Below are 20,959 nucleotides of genomic sequence, written 5' to 3' on the forward strand. Positions count from 1 at the left end.
GCTCGGGAATTGGTACAGTGACAAGAAGTCTTGCCCATCAGTTTAGTGCACAACTTTCCCTTCAGTGGGTGGGCCTAGCTCTGCAATTATGAAAAGAGGTTTTTGGATGATATATGCAGTGAAATGGCACTGAGGACTGTTGTGTAGTAAACATTTAAATATTCCACAAAAAAGTATGGAATAGCAATAGCATTTTATAATATAACAATGTAAAATCTTGTTTAATATGTTGGTCCTATATAATTAACAACACTGATCTTTCTATTCTGGTTATCAGATACAAGCAATTTGGGCCTTAAATGTCATTTTTCCTGCTAAGTTACAGACCATACTATAGGACTACATGATTCTTAACTCTCAGTTAGGCTGCCAAGAGCACAGAGCTCAAGGTATGCCTGAAGTCAAGCACATTCTTGTAGTTCTAACCTGGAATTCAGAGCCTTTCTGAGAATTGTTCTCTTTAGTGTTAAGCTACAGTTGCTATCTTAATTTCTAGCTTTAACTAGTATTGCTTCACAATTTTCAGAGTAATTAAAACAAATTTTTAAAATAAACTGTAGAATGTAAAAGTGTATTCTTCTAACTAGAGCAGTTATGTGGAGTATGAGAACAAAACCATTAAGGCATTCTCAAAAAAACATATTAATATTCAGCGATTATTTCTTATGCTGGTGTTCTTAAGAAATCTGGGAAATAAATTTTGTAACTCAGGTACATTTCAAGACTGTGTTGTAGGCAGCTGATATTTCAGCATGAATAATAATAGTAAAGCTTATTTGCTGTATTGATTATAGTTCATTCTAGTTTGACCTAAATGCTGATTTATTAGACAGCAGAGAAGGTCCAATATCCATTTTTGTGCTTTGGGGAGGGTGGAGGGAGAAATCAGTATTGCAGTATTGAGGTAAGTGTTATGACTGATGACGTGGACTGATGAGTCATGCGAGCACGAATTTGGGCAGTTTCGGAATCGACTTTTAATGATATGCATTTCTAAATGTTACAGGCATTCTATGAACTGTTGTTAGAAGTCAAGGAAAAGTAGGCTGTGGTGCTGAGTATAAAAGACAACATTTTTCTGAAAGCAAGTCATTCTTTTGAAAATCTAAGCCACTTATATCTCCACAACTGGAATTTGAACATGAAAAAGCAGTCGCTGAAAATACTTTATGCCAACATATTTTTGTGGAAGAATCGTGACTATCATACAGTTTTTAAATTAATGGGTAGCATGAATAAAGATTTCTGACAGTAGAAAACCTCTGAAAATTCCTCTCTCATATTAATTCAGTTCCATGTAATCCTAAAAAATTCAGTGCAGGCACAACAGTATTGTAGCTGTGAATTTTATGGGTTAGCTTCAAGGGAGAGGTGACTTGCTTTACTCAGGGTTGTGGGGATGTTTATCTGCTTAAAGCTGCTTCCTTTGTTTCCTACAGAATGTTGCAGATCACATTCCTCAGTTGGTGCAGGGTGTAAGAGGAAGTCAAGCTCAGGCAGAAGACCTCAGTGCCCAACTAGCTCTGATAAATTCCAGCCAGAACTTCCTTCAGGTGATGTGAATTATTCACTATAGTAGATTCCCTTGGAGCAGAAGGCATTTCTGAATGGTCTGTGGTTTTGTTTGTGATAAGCAGAGAGCTGTTGAGAGCTGTACATAAGTTTCTTACCTGTAACTCACAATCAGTAATGAAAATTTAGTTCCTCAGGTCAGATGCCTAAGCTGTGGACAGTGAAAAATAACATTGTGGATATAAGTTACAAGAAAACCGAAGGATATGAAAAAGGAATATCATAGCAGTGGCATTTCTCTTCTTGTTCATTACACACTTCCTGGGTGGTGAGAGTTCAGCATCTCTCTAAACAGAGATTTGAATGTGTGAGGCACTGTTATAACCACTCCTGGTGAAGATGAAGTCAGTGTTGCAATAAGTGTTTCCAGAGTTCTTTGCATGTAAAGGGGAATATTACTGATGTTTCTTAGATATTAGCCTGCCATTGCAGTGGATCTTGATCGAAGTTTTGAACAAAACCTTGAATTCAAGCCTGTGCTTCTTTGAAAGTATCAGGAGCTCACTAATGATGCAGAATCAGCAAAGTAGGCAAACTACTAGCCACAACCCTTGTGGAGAGTTACTGTTTCAATTATATTTTCAACTTAAAGAATTTTGAAATAATATAATTGGAAATTTCTTAACAATTTGATGTCTGTGCTGCCTGGATCTCCTTACATCACATAGATACTGAATGGCAAAACTACAAGTTTAAATTTTAAATAGTCTATAGAAGTACTTAAAGGCTTTAGGTAGCCATTGGTACCTTTGTAGTAGTAAAGCACAAATAGTTTCGGCTGCAGAGATGGCGTGTAGATTGTGACAAGATGCAGCAAGGGAAGGAACAGACTGGGAGCTAGGTGGTATATGGTTAATGGCAAACAAGTACATGAAGAACATGTAGAGGCGTCATGGTTGCTATAGGAATGGAGTGATCAGACATTTTCTGTTCAATCGTTCATTCAGTCCTGAGCGTTGTTTAAAGAGAGTAAGCTAATAAAACCAGAAGTGTTCCTTTCTCCTCTTTGAACAGCCTGGAAGTAAAATGGTGGCATCTGCTAAAGCTGCTGTCCCCACAGTGACTGATCAAGCGGCAGCAATGCAGCTAAGTCAGTGTGCGAAGAATCTTGCCACCAGCTTAGCTGAGCTACGAACTGCCTCCCAGAAGGTAGGTAGATAGTAGTTCTAAACAGAGCAAGTTGGCCAAGTTGATGGTCACAGGCTTACTCCTGCTTGGTCCACTGTCTCTTTCCCCCAGGGGAATGATCATGCTTAGGCAGTGTTTGTCGTTCAATATCTCTTTCCATGCATAGTTTGCGCCGAGTCCCAAGTGGCTTCTGTTACCATAATTGAAAGGGGAAGAAAGAAGTGTCAAAAAACCTGAAAAGCTAGTGCTACCCTTGCCATATCTGCCATATCAAAATGGCAGGAGGAAGATGTGCACTGAGCAGCCCATCAAAGCTGTGAGGTGTTGTTACATCTGAAGGTGGTGGGGAAAGAGAGTTTACCTCCTGCTCATGCTTGGCTCAGGAGAACCCAGATCTGTCTCTGCTGTGGTCCGTGGGGTGACAGCAGACTGCAGAGGTGCTCCAGTTCTCAAGGAAGTGGAGGCTAATTGTTTGACACACAGACTTCTAAATCTTGGGTATTGTTAAGGGAAAGGATGGGGAGAAGTTCTGAAAATGCTCTTTTCTGGTGCATACTGACACCCTAACCCAGGATTGCAGCATATACTAGCACACCTGAGCAAACTTTAAACTCTAGCTCAGGTACTGATGATCACATGACTGCTGCAATATCAAAGGCCTGTGAGCAGTTTATTCATCATACCTAAGCTGTTTTTCAAAGGTCAAATCCAGGCTGCAGTAGTAATGTTTTCTCTGTACCTGAGTTGACTAATTATGAAGATACATTTGCATAAGCTAAGTACATCTCATTCCCTTGGTGACTCTTAACAATACGTTAATCTACTCACAAACTAAAAAGATTGTGTGGCAATTTGTAATTTCTGATGGGTAGCACTTCGGAATGTCTGCAGGTGCTCTTGAAGTCATGAGATCCACCATCATGTTAGATGATGTTTGGCAGATGTTATCTGAAGCATTTACCATTTTTGTTAGTGGAAAAGGCTTATGGATCATAACAGTTTCATTGATCTGATTTCTGAATAGGCTCATGAAGCATGTGGCCCAATGGAGATCGATTCTGCTTTGAACACAGTCCAGACACTGAAAAATGAACTGCAAGATGCAAAGGTGGCAGCTGTGGATGGACAGTTAAAACCTCTTCCAGGAGAAACGGTGATTGATAAAGAACGTTTCGTTTAAAAGCAAAAAACCCTATGATGTTAGCTATTAAAAAAAATATATATATATATATATGAAGCAAAACAAGTCAGGAGGCCCTGGCTAATGCTCATTCTGACAGGATTTTACACTAATTCTTTTAAAAAGATAATATATTCGTATTACATCAATAAAAGTATATTCTGTAGCAGGAACACATAGGACTGCAGGCCTTCCTTCCATTTTGCCCAAACTGAAATTCAGTAGTGCTGTTTCAAAGTCTCTCCTTTTTGACTAGGAAATTATAATGATAAAGAGAACTGTAAAATTGGTATTATGTTATTAGATAAGGATTTCTGTTACTAATTTTAAAATATAGTTCTGGGGTTTTTGTTTTTCACACAGCCAGATACATGATTTTATTTCAGCTAGGACATGGAAAGCATGCTGATCAGGTTTCAGAGAACTGGTATGTGTATTTCAATAGCTGATGTGAAAGTTCTTTTTGGGGAAAGTTGAGAATTTTTTCATATCACTTAAAAGGAAGGTGTGTTTTAATTGACCTTAAAAACAGAAATTTGTCCTCTGTAATTTTTCACAGCTTGAGAAATGTGCTCAGGATCTGGGTAGTACATCAAAAGCTGTTGGTTCATCAATGGCCCAGTTGTTAACTTGTGCTGCTCAAGGCAACGAGCATTACACAGGTACTGTTTTATTCCTAATGTCTGAGAAAACTCTGCTTCCCATAATATACTTGTTAGAAGTTTTTCTTATCATGGGCTACTTAAATCATGGAATTGCTTGCTTCCTTATTTTTATGCAGATAGTCTATTTTGCAAGCTGCTAGCAATTGTTAATGTAAAGAATGTGCTTCATAATGGAACAAATAGTGTTGCAGTCTGCTGTATGTCTGTGTGTAATCAGAATGGATTGAGCCATCTGTTGTTTATGAAAATACACACCGCCAAAACTCTTTGTGAAGGACAGAATTAAAATGTAATGCAATTTTAAAGGTCAGTGCCACCTGAAAATGTTGCTCTCTATAAAGAAGGTTAAAAAGGTCCTTGGGATATATTTGCATCTTGTGCTTTAAAATGCGCTCAGGATCCTTTGGTGGTGTTTAAAAACTGTGCATTGCTTACTAGATGCTACAATGCAGCTAGTCTCTGACTCAATCATTTTTGTGTCATTTAGATTAAAGCCCATAGGGAATGTGGGCACGTGGATTCTACAGCTTGTTCTTTTTAGGAGTTGCCTCAGTTTTCATACCTGTACTTCTAGGAACTGAAAAAATCTAATAATGATGATGATCTTGGGGGAGGGCGAAGGTTTACACTTGGATAATATGTTCCGCCTCCTTTCTGTAGGAAACAAAAGCTGTGCAAATGCTACAGTAGAATTTTCTTAATATTACTGGTAAAATGGATTACAGCAATTACCATTTCATAGAATATAATTGCATCAAGGCTACATAACTTATAGTTGCTTTCACTTGAAGCAGATGTAATTAGATTAAGATGACACACATTTCTATTACACAGTTATTCAGAAGCTAGCACTGGGATATCTGATGAAGGAATACAAATACTTATACTTGAAGCTGATATCTAATAATTGAATTTAGTAGCTCTTTTAACATGAGAGCTACGAGAGCTGTTCAGTCAGGAAATCTTACGAAATACCGAGTTTTTATTCAGCTGAAGAATAATCCTTTTCTATCTTCTATCTTATTCTATGCTGTTTTACAGGAACTATTTTGTGCTCAAGTAAGCCTTGAATGTTTGTAGATGGTATGCCAGTTCTGCTGTTTCTCAGTGATAAAATCTTTGCCGTTTATCTTCACTGTTTAATGATTCCCTTTCGTCTGCAACTGCCATTTTAAGTCTCTTTTCACTTGGCACTGAAAGTTATTGTAGAAGGTGTAAACAGTACTAAACTGAAAGTAAAACAGACTTTTTTCTATTCTGGTATTCCGGTAATTTAAGTCGAGCTTAAAATATGGCTACTCACGCAATAAATGAAGAGAATGCGTGGGTATTGTTCCTGAAATTTTCCTTGAATCAAGAATGCAGATAACTGACGCTAGTTTGTCAAATACAGAAGTTGTTGAGCAACATAGGTGGTTTACTATTTCTGTCTAGCTTGGCTTTACTTTGGCATATAGTGTCACTTTTTATTTTGTTCTAAGTTTTCCGCATGTAAAAATGCTGAGGTGATATGAACTGAAAAGTTAAAAGTATTGGTGTTGAAATGTTGACCTGGCAACTCTGTAATTTGTTTTTGGTGGCCATATCCCAGCTTTTTAAATATATGTAATATGGATACGAGAACATTCTGGTCATTTCTAACACTTCTAAATGTAGATAACCGAGAGGACTCCTGTAGTCAGTGCAAACCTTTGCCATAGTTTTGTTTTGAAAGCGATAGCACGATTTTAACATTGTCACTGAAAATACACCATCTACGTTAGAGAAATATATTATAATACAATCTGTCTACTATTCTATTGGCTAATAAAGATCTTCTATTGGAATGTTTTATATTGGTTTTCATTAAGATCTGAATTAAATTTCAGAAAAGGAATAATGTGTTCATTACTCATACAATCAGAGGCCTTAGCTCTAGAGCTGATGAACATCATATAATGTTGGCCAGATAGACCACAGAAAAAAAATTCATAGTATCTTCGCTGTGGCTTAATTAATTCATTTATTTTTATTTACTTCTGTTCGTAATGGAGTTGGATTGTGTGGAGTGGGCTTATCCCTCAAGGTCTATTTTTATTTAATTGCTGGAACTTGAGCTGTTACTACATAGATGATTTTTTTTTTTATTGTTATTGTCCCCGTCCCTGTCCCCCGAAATCCCAAAGTCACCTTTTCAGAAGTGGCAGAGATGCTGTGGCTCTGAAGTCACATATGTGGTTTTTGGAAACAATTGCCTTCACCCATAGCTTGGAATACAACTTTCTCATGTACTATTTTTAGACTCTATTCATTCTTCCTATTCTTTGTTCTTTCTGTCTAAGACCTATTTGGTCATTCAGAGCTGCCCTGGAATATGTTCTTTGGAGTATTTTTACATTATGGCTTCGCTACGGGCATTTCTCTGGCTAAATGACACTATGCATTTCAAACATACTTGTATTTGAAGGTGTTGTTTTAAACTACATTTGAAATGTTATGTTGAAATGAGACCATTACCTGCAAATTCAGCTGTCATAAAATGAAAGGATAATGTTTCTGAGGATACTAATAGCCCTTTGTGAAATCTGAATATAGGGGTCGCTGCCAGAGAAACTGCTCAGGCTCTGAAGACTTTGGCTCAGGCAGCACGAGGGGTTGCAGCATCTACTACAGACCCTGTGGCTGCCCATGCAATGTTAGATTCAGCAAGAGATGTCATGGAAGGCTCTGCTATGCTTATTCAGGAGGCAAAGCAGGCCCTGGCCGCACCAGGGGATGCGGACAGTCAGCAGAGATTAGCCCAGGTGAGTTGTGAAATAAGCTGCTACATGAATCATGGAAAACTCACAGATTGCTTAGAACAGAGCACTTACGTGAAATACCGCACCTCAGCACCATCTGCATTATTATAGCTATCTTTCAGAAAGAAGAACTTAATATGAAGATACATTTATTAGTGCTTTTACTCCACAAAATATTTGGAAAGTAGGCTTCTAGACTGCAAAATGGAACTGTTAAACTCAGCATTACCAGATCAAGTGTCTGTATGCATGTCCTATTCAAAAAGAAGGAAGTCATAAGCCTTAAAAATGGCTTGTCAGAGTTTTAAAATGCCCAGCTATAGAATATGCCTCCTGTTAGAACAATATTCACTTAAGCCTTTCTCAGTCTCCGTATGTTTTATTATATTACTATAGGTGGCAAAAGCAGTGTCTCACTCATTAAATAACTGTGTGAATTGTCTGCCTGGACAAAAGGATGTGGATGTAGCTTTGAAGAGCATTGGAGAATCCAGCAAGAAGCTCCTTGTTGATTCGGTGAGATGTCTTCTAATGTGCAAATAATTTGAGAGAAATGAAAATCAAGTCTGTTACTCGCAGTTGATGCGTAACAAACAAATTAAACTTAAAGCAAATGTGCTTTAAATATTCTTTGCCTTTTGTTTAGAAGCCACTTCTCAAGTTGAACTGCTGTTCTAATTCACGGGCAAGTTGGCATATGTTTGTGGCTTATGAAGGCCATGGATGTTTAAGTTGTCTTTGATCACCATTACTTTATGTTTTGGAAATGCCAACTATGGTGCCACAATTTCACTGTGAAAATTATCATCCAGCTCTGCTCTCACTTTCTGAGAAGTGATTCATTCAGTTTAAGGAGTATTATAGTCATTCAAAAAGGCACATCTATAGTGATTTTGTGTAAAGATATAAAATATTAAGTTTCTGTTTCACTACATCAGTGTCTCAAAAACCCTTTCTGCACTGATAACTTCCCTGAAGGCTATGCAATTTGAACATCATAAATCTACTCCTACAAATGATCTTGCGATTCTGAAAATGAAGGAAGAATATTATTTTTTTTACCTGTTTGTGGAATGCCTTTAGTCAAATCAGGTCAGGACTGAGTTTGGAGTCGTGTAAGAACTGCTGATACTTTTGCATTGTTCTGAGAAGCTTGCTAGTGGGAGTGGATGATCACTTGAACAAGATTCTTAAATCTTTTTCAGTGCTTATCACTTCAACTTTTGTAGTTAAACCATAAAATAGTTGTCACCTTGTCTGTTCCTTGAAAACTTCCTCTTTTGAACACAGACAATACTTAGAACTCCAAAGTCAAAACCTTATCTTCCTGCTTAAAGCATGACTGAGCTCAGGATTGTATAGGTTTCTAGTTGAGAGCCATCCTAGCAATGCAGATGCAGTGTGTGTTCTTGCTTGTGTGTGAAGCTCGTTGCTATATTGCATTAGTGTTTTTGAATTGCTGAGCTTTCCAGTTGTGAAAGCTGATGTGACTTACTAGCCCTTAAAGTAAAAGCTGCTGTTCTCTCGCAGCTACCACCAAGTTCCAAGTCTTTCCAGGAAGCTCAGAGTGAACTGAACCAGGCAGCAGCAGATCTGAACCAGTCGGCAGGAGAAGTTGTTCATGCTACGCGGGGCCAAAGCGGGGAATTGGCTGCAGCCTCTGGAAAATTCAGTGATGATTTTGATGAATTCCTTGATGCTGGTATTGAAATGGCTGGCCAAGCACAAGTAAGGTTTCTTTGTTCGCTTTTGTCATGCTAATTGGGACAAGGGCTATCTTGGGAATATGGTACGATATGCTAGTGTCAGCATCTATCCAGAAATGATGGATGATACATGACTATTTCATAACATCCATAACTGGCTATCTGGAGTGAAGAGAAATCTGACTGTTTGCATTTTATACAAGATACTGGAGTTTCTTCCTGGTCCCACTCAGAAATGCAACTTCATATTCCTGCCTAGTTTGGGGTGTTAGCTAATTAATTCATGAGCTGTATATTTGGGGGTACAAGAGCCTACTGAACTTCTCAAATAGTTGAACATTATGGAAAAGGCTGCCTCTATTTTGGTAGATCTATCGTGGAATAATTTATATGAACACTACTCTAAATTTAGCAGCTTTATACTAAATTTCCTGTGCTTTAAATAAAGGAAGGAAAAGGTACCTTTAAAATCTAGACTTGACATTGCTCTATAGCATGTACCACTGTGGACTGGCTACAGACTGGTGCAGGCATGTGAAGTGTGCTGGCTGAAGTGCCCTACATCTGACAGCAGCACTTAAACTTCATTAAACCTTCATTATTAATGGCTGAACTTTGAGTAAAGGATGCTTTCCATCTGTGTCTAGTCCAGAAAAGAGCAAATTTGGGAGTTTTGGATGGCCCTGTGAACAAAGAGAATGTGGCAGGGAGAAGACAGAATATAGATGTAGATTAAATAATGCCTGTTCATATCAGCTGAATAAACTGCAATGTCTTTACATAAGAACCTGAACAGATGGTTAAAAGGAATTGCCTCACTTTTACAGGTCATTGACAGAAGAATTTAGTCTCAGCTGTTTGCCATGATCATGCAGTACTCTCCTGTAACTGTACATGTGTGAAGTTCTCAATTTCAAGCAGTGGATTAAAACTGAAAGTAATAGAACATGCAAGTTGGAATGATTACCAAAGCCAGTTTATAGAAACTCCTTTTCTTGGAATAAAGGAATTTCAGGAGGGATCTTTCTCTGCAAGTAATCTGTTAGATACAAGAGTGCTTGTGGGTTATACAGAGGTTGCTGGAATACAGACAGTATGCGCTGTATGATGTGGACCAGTTGTGCCAGGCAGAGACACATGAGAGTCAGGACAACAAAAACATTGTTCAGCAAGTAGTTAAATTTTTCTCTTGCTCCTTTGTGAATACTACTATTGTTAAAAATCAAGCTATTTGTTACGTGGTTTTCTTTTTCTGCTCTGTGAATGGTGTTGGAAGCACCTGTTGGGATTTTATTCTGCTCTGAGAATGGAGCTAGAGGCACCTGTCTGTGTGATCAGAAGCTTTGGTCAGAGCCCTTCTCTGATGTGCAGGGGACCATAGTCCATCAGCCTCAGTTGGATGAACAAATTGGGTTTCCAAACACTGCTCATGAGGTTTTAGCACACTCTCTTTATTGTAAACTCTGCACTTAATGTTATGTTGCTATGGCTTTCCAGACTAAAGAGGACCAGATTCAAGTAATAGGTAACCTCAAGAACATCTCTATGGCTTCCAGCAAGCTGTTACTGGCTGCTAAGTCTCTCTCTGTTGATCCTGGAGCTCCTAATGCCAAGAATCTGTTAGCAGCAGCTGCGAGGTAAGGATGTGTTGCTTGCTTTAGCTTTTATTAAGGTGGTTGTTTTGCAAATTACCTCTGCAATATTTATAATATATATTCTTTTGATATTGCCAGTTAACTGTATGGTTGGGACCTGTACTACTTTTGCATGAAATTAGATCCCAGGAAAGTCACTTATTTTTGAGTTAGTTTCTTACCTGGCTTAACTTGTTGCACTTTATGGAAATAACTATCAGGTGAAGATTTGGTGTGGTTTTTGAACGGGACAGCTTCTCCTGTTTCTTCTTTACCCTAGTGTGTTTTGCCTGTTTTTTTTTTCTTTCCATATAAGTTTTGATAATGCACTAGATTAACATTAAGCCTTTTAATTCTAAACAAGGAGAGAAATCAAATAATGTTCTTATATAGGTTGTGTTTAAAAAACATGTTGTGATTACCTTTTGCTAGCAGTGTGTGTGTGCATGATCAAGAACATTCTTGTCTTGCTTTGAAAGGCTTAGGTGCTATTTTTATGTGGTGGAAGATATTCTTTAAGGATTTTGTGAAACATGCCCTGAATTTCATTCCATGCACTCTGTTTCTCAGCCAGAGCACTTAGTGTTTACTTGAAAAATATTTCCTCATTTCAATATTTGTAGCTGGATAGTTCTCTACTTTACTTTTTCAAATCATTTTCATGATTTTTTTTTAATTATTTTAAATATTTACTTATTTATCAAAGCCTTTAAATTCAATGTTCAGATATCAAACCAGAAGGGGACTATTGAAGGACAGGTAGACATTCATACCTAGAAATCTCAACATTTAAATAGATCAGCATCTGAGATCAAATTTGCATGTCACTTGTCAATCTGTCTTCCAAAATGTTTACCTCCAACAGAGGTAGCCTGGAGTTAAGACCTACTTTCTTTGTGTTAATGCAGTTGATGGTCCTCTACTCTAATCACCTTTTTTTTTTTAATATGAAGTAAACTTTTTAAAATAAATACACTTCTAATAAAGGGCCCTTCAGTAGGCTATGCTACTTCTTGTCTAACAAAAAAATTCTGACATCCATCTTGTCTCCTGAAAAACAAACAGGTTTCTAGCAGAATTGTAAGTATTCGAAGGTGCATTGCTTAAAATGAAGGAATTGCATTACCTGGTGTTACCAGCACAGCACTAGACTGCTGCAGATTCCTGCGCTGAACTTGGAGCTCTCCTGTTGCTTTGGAGCTTGGAGGAAGTCTTCAGTGAAGCTGGCTAGGTGCTAATATCTGCCAGACTGCTATTTAGTACAGAGAAGCATTTAGTAAAAAAGAGACCAGCTGTGCAGATTCTTTAGATATTCCATTTTGCCACAGTGCGTGTGTGTGCACGCAAAGCTGCATGTGTATGGTTTATGTGGATAAGAATGAAAAATAAATACTATATTGGTTCTAGGTTTAAGATACTAATGAGACACTAAATCCTTTCTCAGATCCTCTGTGACTTTGCAAATGCAATGGTTCTTGACAAGCTTGGCAAGGCTCTCCTCTCCGATCTGAGACAGGGTCAAGTATTTTTATACTCTCTTCTCTAATAAAATTAAAAAAAAGATGCCGAGCTTCCTTTGCTTCCCACTTGTTAGCTGACTTATCTTCTTGTTTTTCTCTAATTTTTTGTGGTACTGTGATTAATCTTGTCTCTTCTTCTTCCCTCCTTCACTCCAATTTTATTTGAGGTTCTTACCCTTTTCAGTAGCTTTGGTCTCCTTGTAGAGCCATTTTTCTTAGCTTCTTCTGAAAGCCCCTTCAGATCTGCAGCACAGATCCAAATACTGATATTTGATGAAAACAAATGTGTTTTTTGGAATCATAACAGTTCTTTCCTGCTCTGGCGATGATATTTGGGGGCCACCCTCTGTATTCTTCTGATGTGCTTGCGCATCAGGTATATTCCTGGATACAGGTACCTACTCTGCAGTAACATTCATGAGACTGCATTGCATCTTCTAAGACAAAATGCGTTATCTGCCTTTGGTTAAAATCAACAGAGAACAAGATATTTCTGCATTAAGTTTCTCTGGGAGTTGGCAGAATCATCAGTTCTTGCCATCTGTTAATAACTAAATGCTATGAAATTTTTCTGATACGTAGAAATTATCATGAGGTTTGAGAGATTCAGAATCCATCTTTTGTATTGATGGTATGTTCGTGAAGCCACATATGCTGTGGAAAAGATCTTCTAGAGCTTATTTTCTTGTCTAAATATTTTTTTGCCAGGCTGTTGCATCTTAAAATTTGATTCATTGCAAGTCAAGTGAAATGCAGTGGAATTCAGTTGTCAACATCAAAGACCAGGGCACTTATGCCTCAGATAGCTAATTAGCAAATTAAAAATATTATGACCTAGTAGAGGGCAGGAAATTATTGAATGAAGGAAATAGAAAAAAAGGAAGATGAGAATAGCTTGCCCTGCAGATAAGAAAATCAGAAGAGGAAAGAATATAGGACCAAAGTGGATAAAACTTGCCTGAAGATTTTCTTAAACATATCTGACCATCTCCAGCCATTTTGCTCTGTATCTTGCCAATGCATGGGAACTGTCCACTGTGGACAGAGCTGTGGTTTCAGTGCGCTTGAAGGCAGCATGAATCTGATGTATAGTGTAGGCACTATGTTTCAGATGCTCTAATGTTAGACAAGATTCATATAAATACATTCATTTTAGACTACTGGCTAAGCACCCAGGAAAGCAGTGCTTAGAAGCAGCAGCTTTGCAGGAGGAAGTGGAGCTCTGGCATTCATTATGTTATTAATTAAGGAAATTGTTTTTTATAGCTAGGCGTACTGTTACCGATTTGCAAAAACTTAGTTTAATTTGTGGTGGTATGATGTAATGCAAGTTTACTGTGTCATCTCATGGTAAATTAGAAAATGAGTGACATTAACAGAGTACATGGAGGATGTATTTTCCTTGTATTGGAACCTGTGCATGGCATATAGATAATCTGCCAGAAAACTGACACGTGGTGAAACAGCAATAACATGATTACTTGGATGGGTGGTATCCTACTGCTACAAAAGGAAGGAGTATGTGCTTATTGTGTATGCCCGGTTATATAATCGATTTCAATAATTGTGAAGTCAAACTCTTGTATTCCAGAATTAGACTTGCTTATGCAATTCTCAAATTCCTAGGTTACTCTTGGACTTCATGTCCAAGCTCTAATCCCTCAGTTCAGTTTTTGTTTCCACATAACAAAGATGTAAGGAGAGAAATTTAATGCTTGAATTTTCAGAGATTTAGATTTCCTTGATGTCAAATAAAGCAGATTTCTATTTCCTTTTTCCCCTGCAAGTTTTAAGTAAGAGCTGGTGTACACCTTTTATGTAATGGGGGGAGGTTAAGATGTTGAAAGATGGTCCACAAGCTTTATGCAAAGAGGCAGGAAAAATGGGGCTTAAAAACAAAACAGTAAAGGATTCTTCCATGTTTATCTTTATTTTACCTTAAGTGAAAAAGGTTCCAGAATGTCTGAACAAGCTGTTCTGTACATTAGAAGAGGTCTGGGAACTTCTGTATTTTTTCTGGAAGCATTAGGTCACGTAGGTGGGTGGTTTGGGCGATTTTTGGTGTTTTTTAATGAGAAATCTTTGCAAAATATTTTCAAACGTGCTGGTCTTTGATTCTGTGTATATGGGGACTTTGCAATACTAAATTTTTTTTCGTAATATTTTAATAAGAGAATCAGTTCACTTCAGGGTATAGAAGGGAAATGATAATCAAGAAACTGTATCTTACTTTCTGAACCTTGCACTGTTACTACCTAAACTGTTAGTAATATAAAAGCCCTCTGTGTATGCGCAATATGTCAGAGAAGACACAACACTTCGCAGGGAAAAGGTTTTAATATTCTTTTTAATATTCTTCTGATTTCAGACACTTCAGATAAAATGTTTATTTGTTTTTTGTGTCTTTTTTTCCTTCTGTGGAGCTAGTTGATAAATCATTTGGTTAATATCAGACCAGAAGAAATTTAATATTCTTGATGTCATGAATACTGTTTTAATAAATTAGCTATGTCGCTATGCTAGACATTTACTGCTGTAAGATTAAGCATGCTTGTTACATAATAAATACTTTTTTTTTTTGCACTGAGGGGTTAAATTTTCAAATGTGGATCATTATCAAACACTTTAGTGAGAATTAGATTATTTTGTTTGATTAGTTTTTTTTTTCCTGTTAAGCTTGTGAAGGAAAAGATCTTTAGGTCAACTATTTTATGGTATCCTATACTCCGAACACTAAAAGTAGAACATTAGAGCTAGAAAACTTTTTTCAGTGTGCAGTTAGTGAGATAAAAGCTGAAATAATAAGAGAAATTGTTTAACTTTAAAATATACCTTTTCCCTCCACTTTCCTTAGAGCCGTGACTGAGAGTATAAACCAGCTCATCACACTGTGCACCCAGCAAGCACCTGGGCAGAAGGAATGTGACAATGCCCTCAGGGAACTAGAGGTATTTTTATGTTTAAAAAGTTCTCATGAATTAAAATACGACAAACATGGATTTTTTTTTTCTTTTTTTGCTCTCTATTTTCATTGTCTGATTAACTGCTGTCATTATCTTCCCAGTTAATATCTGTGGCAGGGGTTTTCTTTGCGTTAAAGTTAGGCATAACAGCTTTCTGAACATCTTGTGGATTTGGATGGAAGATACTGCCTTGTCCCCATTTCCTCTTCCCTTCCCTCCAAAAGATACAGTTTATTCATTATTAGTCATACTAACTGTGAATTAAAAGAGAATTGAGATGCGATTGACATTCCCAGGACCCGGCAGTGCACTGGCGGGAGCTGCAACATCTTGACTGATTTTCGGCTTACAGCATGTCACTGCCATCTGACTACAATAATGTTTATTGTATTTTATCCTGCCACTGCTTCGTCTTCCTCATTTAGGTTTTTGCCCTATATCTGCTTTATCACAGCCACACTAATGTAGAATATCTGTCAGCGTAGGTATTTGCAATCCGTGTTCTGACTTGTGAGCGATGAGGCTATTTGGCTGGTTAAATAGTGAGTAGCAGGTCCTTCTGTGAGAGACCTACTTCTGACGTTTCACATCAGTCAAACAGACTGCTGATCAGCATAATAGGAAATAGCATCTTTAAGTTAATCTAAATGTTTGGTATTTACTGTCAGGGTCTGAGCATCAAAGAGTTACTTGCAGATTTCCTTTGCCGTGAATTAAGTATTGTACCCTAACACTGTCAGGAAAGTGTTCAGTTAGAAAAACAGCCATTTGGATCTCTTAATTAGTGTATGTGTTATCTGTCACAAAGGAGCAAGTATGAAGAGGAGGGAATTACAGAAGGAATGAAAAGGTCCATCTCCTGAATCTCTTGTAGGTTTTCTTGGCATCAGCAGAGCTGCACAGCTTTCTGCTTATGTTTAATGCTGACTGTTGCTTTAAAGTGTTGAGTATTTTTTGACTGCTTTTTTTTCATCTTATTTTCTTCATGCCGAAATGAATCTGCCAACTAGGTTTGTATGCTGGCAGTTCTGGTTGAAACCAGGTTTCTTGGATGGTTTTATTAGAAATGCCACATTTGTCTGTAGTTTGTGAACCCTTGCTGATGATTTCCTCATCATTGGGCTAATGGGGTTATATTTGATTCTTGCCAGCAAGGTCAGCCTTAATGGTGGCTCTCAGTAAAGTTACAGCTGGGCTTTGCTTTGTTGTCATAACTTACCGTTAGAACTGTTTTATATTTCAGGATATGGTTTTGCCACCCTTAGGAGGCATCCTTCTGCTTAGTTTATGAATGCATCCTATTCAGCAGGGAAAATAAAAGTATCTCTGAGTTGCAGCATTTCCAAGGTTTGACTTTCATGTTTGGCAAAATGTCTTCAGTAAATAATCAATTTGATAAAGTCCCAAATACAAAATCAAATTACTTTATGCATTTCATGTTGACAAGAAACATGTAGATGCTTTTCCTGGTAGTGGAGAGGAGAGGTAGGGGTGTCGAAATGAATTCAAGGTGGAGGTTTAGCAGTTCCAAAGTATTTTGTTATCTCTGAGATTTGGAACTATCATGTTTTAATCAAGGTTAAAGTAGAAATTAAATTCAGTTAAGTGCCTTTAATTCAGAAGGAAGGTGCAGTTATTTTTCTTTTAAAATCAAGTCAGTGGAAGTGACACTTCTATTTTAAATTTCAGCCCTTTGTGCAATACAGAGTATATGTTTTAGTAATTTGCTGTTCTGTAATGCACCTATTTTCAAATGTTTTGCAAATATTTCTTGGAGAATGTTTCTGGAATATTGGCCTATTATCATTTCTGTAAATATTGGTGCTGCACTGACTAATTAGGTGAACGTGGGGACGCCTGGACAAGAGTACATGTGCTAATGGGGCAAATATACAGTCTTTTCTCCTTCTCTTCTTCTCTTGCAGTAAACCTGGCCTCTTTAAAGTAGCTTAAAACAGCTTTCAAGCATCTTGTTTCTGTCCTTTGGTGTGGAAAGGCCACCAAGGTCATTTCAGTGCATTCCAGGGTATTCTGGACTTTTTTAAATATACAAGTCCACACTCTCCATCCCAAATGGTAGTAGAGCTTTGCCTAGGAGCTTTGTAGAACTACTGGGTTCTTAGCTGCTTAAGCTTGCAAGTGTCCTACCTTAGCTACAGGGAGTGATGACAAGAAACAGAAAGAGGAAACTAGAAAGCAAGCTGTAAGGTAGTGTGATTGCTTCCTGAGATCCCTGCTGAATGTGTAGGGGTAGACCGAAGTGGGGAAATGAAATGCCATTTCTCAGGAGTTCCCAAAAGACAGGTTAATCAGGGGAGGCCTGTGAAAGAGCAGGAACCTGAAAGGTGGAAAGTCCAAGCTAATGAATAGCAGAAGCTTGAGAACTTTAGAGGGACACTTCAAGCCAGGACAGCCTGAAGAAACCAGTCCACTGTGAATGATTCTGTGCCAGTAGCTTAGCATGTCTAGGTTGTAAGCTGAGCCTGGGAAAGGCAGGAGGGGAGATCTGTCATATCTTGAACTTTAGGAAACACTTGCCAGAGAGGAATAGTTAGTGAGAAGAGCCTGAATGTATGACATGAATTTTTGATGAAAGGGAAACTGAGGCAAAAAGAGGTAGTTCAGAAATCAGTAGTTCAGTCTGGTTTCTGAAATGACCTTTCAGCTTTTGGAAAAGCAGTATTTGTGGCCTTAACTTACAATTTCTCTTTATAACGATTAAGTCCTCAACCTATTCCCTTTATTTTCCTAATTTCCTATCACTTACTACTTCTGGTCTCCCCAAAACTTCATAAAATGACTAAAAATTGTCATTCCTGTGTTTCAGCCTGAACTCAGTTAGACTGTCAGTATGCTCTGTAGCCTTCCCTGGAGATTCTGGAAGAGTGTGGGTTTTTTGTTTTTTAGGTTGGGGGTGGGGGAGAGTTTGTTTAGTTTTGTTTGTTTTGTTTTGGGTTTTTTTGTTTTTTTTTTTTTTCTTTGAGAGAGGACCTTACTGTGTGGTCTCCAGGAGGTCAGCTACCCTTTCCCAGAACTTCAGCTGAAAGAGTGTTGAAGGAGCAGCAAATGTACCTTAACTGTCAGCGTAAAGTTGGACTTGTGTTTTCCTATCCTGTTTGCTTGCATTTGGAGGGCTTTGGTCTCTACTGTAAATATTTCTGGGCCATCCCTTGATTTACAAGCTGTTACGTAAGGATGAAGCACAGCAATGGAGAGTCATTGCAATTTCTGAGAACTGAGAAACAGATGGGAGGAAGCAACTGGAAACAGTTTGCTAGATGTGAACTTTTCCTCACATTACCTTTTTCTTACAGCATCTTAATTGCTGGAAGACTTTAATGTAGACCACAGCTTTTAAAACGAGAGCAGACTAATGATGGCAGTGCTTTTAAAAATATTGCAGTAGATGTGTCTTACTCTTAGCAGTTCAGTTATAATAAAAATCTAATGGTTCAAATTCATGCCCAGATTACCTTCAGGTAGAAGGTGAAAGTCAGATAAAGACTTTGGTGTTTTTCTATATCTACTTATTTCTATACCTACTTATTTTTTATTTATCAGAGTTTTATTCCTCCAAACTTGGAAAAAGTCTATTTCTGTTATGCTTAAAAATTTTCAAAAAGACTTCTGTGTTTTACAACTTTCTACAAGTATTTTTATTGAAACACGTGGATTTTTCTCAACAAATATATAACCTAGTCTTTACTTTTTTATTTCCAGGTATCTGATTCACCTCAGAAAAAGAAATTAAATCCAATTTGTACCTTTAGCTTTTTGGCAGAGGGAGCTATGTGAATGACTTTTACTGACAGAAAGGGGAGGCAGACAGATGGTGTATTTGCATTTACCTTGGTAGTTCTTGCTGTCTCTAGCTAGTACTCAGCAAAAAGGACCAGGTTTTCCTATTACTTGCCTTCACCTCCATTTATAACATTTAATTCTTCCTGCAAACATGTATTAGGCTCTTCAGAACTGACAAAAAATTAAGTTATGTCAGCCAGTCTTCACCAACTGACTCTAAGTCACTCATGACAACCAGTGTAAACTTTAGGCTTCAGGGAAGAATGTTTTCTAGCAGGTTTATAGCACATAAATGAATAGTTACTACAGCTCAGCTGATGCAAGGTAGCATTTCATCTGTAGACATTGCTCTGTGTGTCAGCTGTGCATAGCTTTGCTTGATGAGAGATGTTTGTTGGAAAGATGTCACTGTTGTCATCAAGGCATTTGTGGTTGTATATATAATTAGTTCAATGCTATATTTTAGGCTCTATTAATAATTAAGGCCTTTTTTCTTTTCTCAGACAGTCAAGGGAATGCTGGACAACCCCAATGAACCTGTGAGCGACCTCTCATATTTTGATTGTATTGAGGGTGTAATGGAAAACTCCAAGGTAATTTCCTTTCTCTACTTCTGTGCCAATTTTGAAGTATGTTTTAATTAGTGAAAGTTTTCACATGCATATAGAACATGTTGGAAACACAGCATGGGGTTTCTAGAATGTACGTTCCATTCTTTGGGAAAACTCAGCCTGAGAGAGATCTCTTATGTAACATTTAAAAGTTTTTATTTTGGTTGCTTGGAAGGCCTTTTTGTCTTGGTAACACGTTATTTTTGTTAAAGCTTCCCTTCCGCTCCCCCCCCCCCAATCATACAGTATGTCATACTGTCATGATATGTTTTGACTGCAACCATATTAGAAGTGCCTGAAGTGTAGATAGGAATCTTGGCAATGAAATATAATTGTGCAGTTCTGTGTGAAACAGCTTGGAGAAAGTTTGAGCAGTCCAGATATTTCAGCACACTAGCAGATCTCTATGCAATCTGTTACACTATTTTTAAAGTGTCGCACATCTTTCTTTGAAGCTTTGCTTTTGGTTTACTTACTATTCAGTGTGTTGGAGTTGTCTCAAATTCTCCCTTCTCTAAAAGAAAAAGAATGCTTAACGGATGAGGATATGAATGTCATCTTGTTTTGGTGCTGTACTGCAGTCAGACCTTATTTTTACTTGTTTAAAAGAAAGTAAACAGCATTCAGTGAGAAGATGCTTTAAGATTTAACATGCCTTCTATATTCAGATGGTTCCAGCAGACTCGACGCAACTTTCGTTTCTATAGAGTTTCATTGAGTTTTGGGGCAAAGAAGATCCAGGATGTGTTGAAAGCATTTGCTTAATTTGATGTCAGTACTTGGTAGATAAGCCAGTATGGCTGACCTCTGTACAACAGAAAAATTCATGAGAACTACTACTTTATCCTCATGGCTGTTTGAGCTGTAACTGTGTTTATGCTTTACATTTTGGTGCAGTGTTGATCTGCATGTCTCATCCCTCACTCCACGCAGGGCAATAGGTAAGCCTGTCACTTGGCTAAAATTTCTGGCAGCCATGTCAAATAGGTTTGTGGACCAGAACTAGCTCCAGGGACAGAAACCACTTGTCCTTGACCTATAGGAAAGCGTATTGTGCAATTTACTTTGTTTTTTAATTTCTGAGGTTCTTGGAGAATCAATGGCAGGCATTTCCCAGAATGCCAAGACTGGGGATCTTTTAGTCTTTGGTGAATGTGTTGGAGTTGCATCCAAAGCTCTTTGTGGCCTCACAGAGGCAGCAGCTCAGGTAAGCTTCTGAAGTCTGTAAAGCAAATATATATATCAAGTATATATGTTTTTCCTAAAACTTATGTCATGCATGTGTAAATTTGTGACTTTCTTCCTGTTAACCAAGCAAGTGGTGTTGCTTTGTTACATAATGTATTCAGTGCACAATCCACGTGAGTTGTGAATACATTGCTTACACTGCAGAGGTAGC

General features: G+C 37.8%; 1 protein-coding gene across 1 annotated transcript in view; it reads left to right on the plus strand.

Annotated features, from left to right (window-relative positions):
• Nucleotides 1-20,959, plus strand: part of TLN2 (talin 2) — a 219,549-nt gene that overhangs the window by 132,870 nt on the left and 65,720 nt on the right. The window contains exons 24-34 of the mRNA XM_062583331.1: nt 1,440-1,553; nt 2,587-2,721; nt 3,725-3,853; nt 4,440-4,542; nt 7,120-7,328; nt 7,722-7,841; nt 8,856-9,053; nt 10,529-10,668; nt 15,040-15,133; nt 19,453-19,542; nt 20,645-20,767. Coding sequence (XP_062439315.1) covers nt 1,440-1,553; nt 2,587-2,721; nt 3,725-3,853; nt 4,440-4,542; nt 7,120-7,328; nt 7,722-7,841; nt 8,856-9,053; nt 10,529-10,668; nt 15,040-15,133; nt 19,453-19,542; nt 20,645-20,767 — 1,455 coding nt within the window. The remainder of the gene's footprint in view (nt 1-1,439; nt 1,554-2,586; nt 2,722-3,724; nt 3,854-4,439; nt 4,543-7,119; nt 7,329-7,721; nt 7,842-8,855; nt 9,054-10,528; nt 10,669-15,039; nt 15,134-19,452; nt 19,543-20,644; nt 20,768-20,959) is intronic.

This window comes from Rhea pennata, chromosome 10, assembly GCF_028389875.1.
Source record: "Rhea pennata isolate bPtePen1 chromosome 10, bPtePen1.pri, whole genome shotgun sequence".
Lineage (NCBI taxonomy): Eukaryota > Metazoa > Chordata > Aves > Rheiformes > Rheidae > Rhea > Rhea pennata.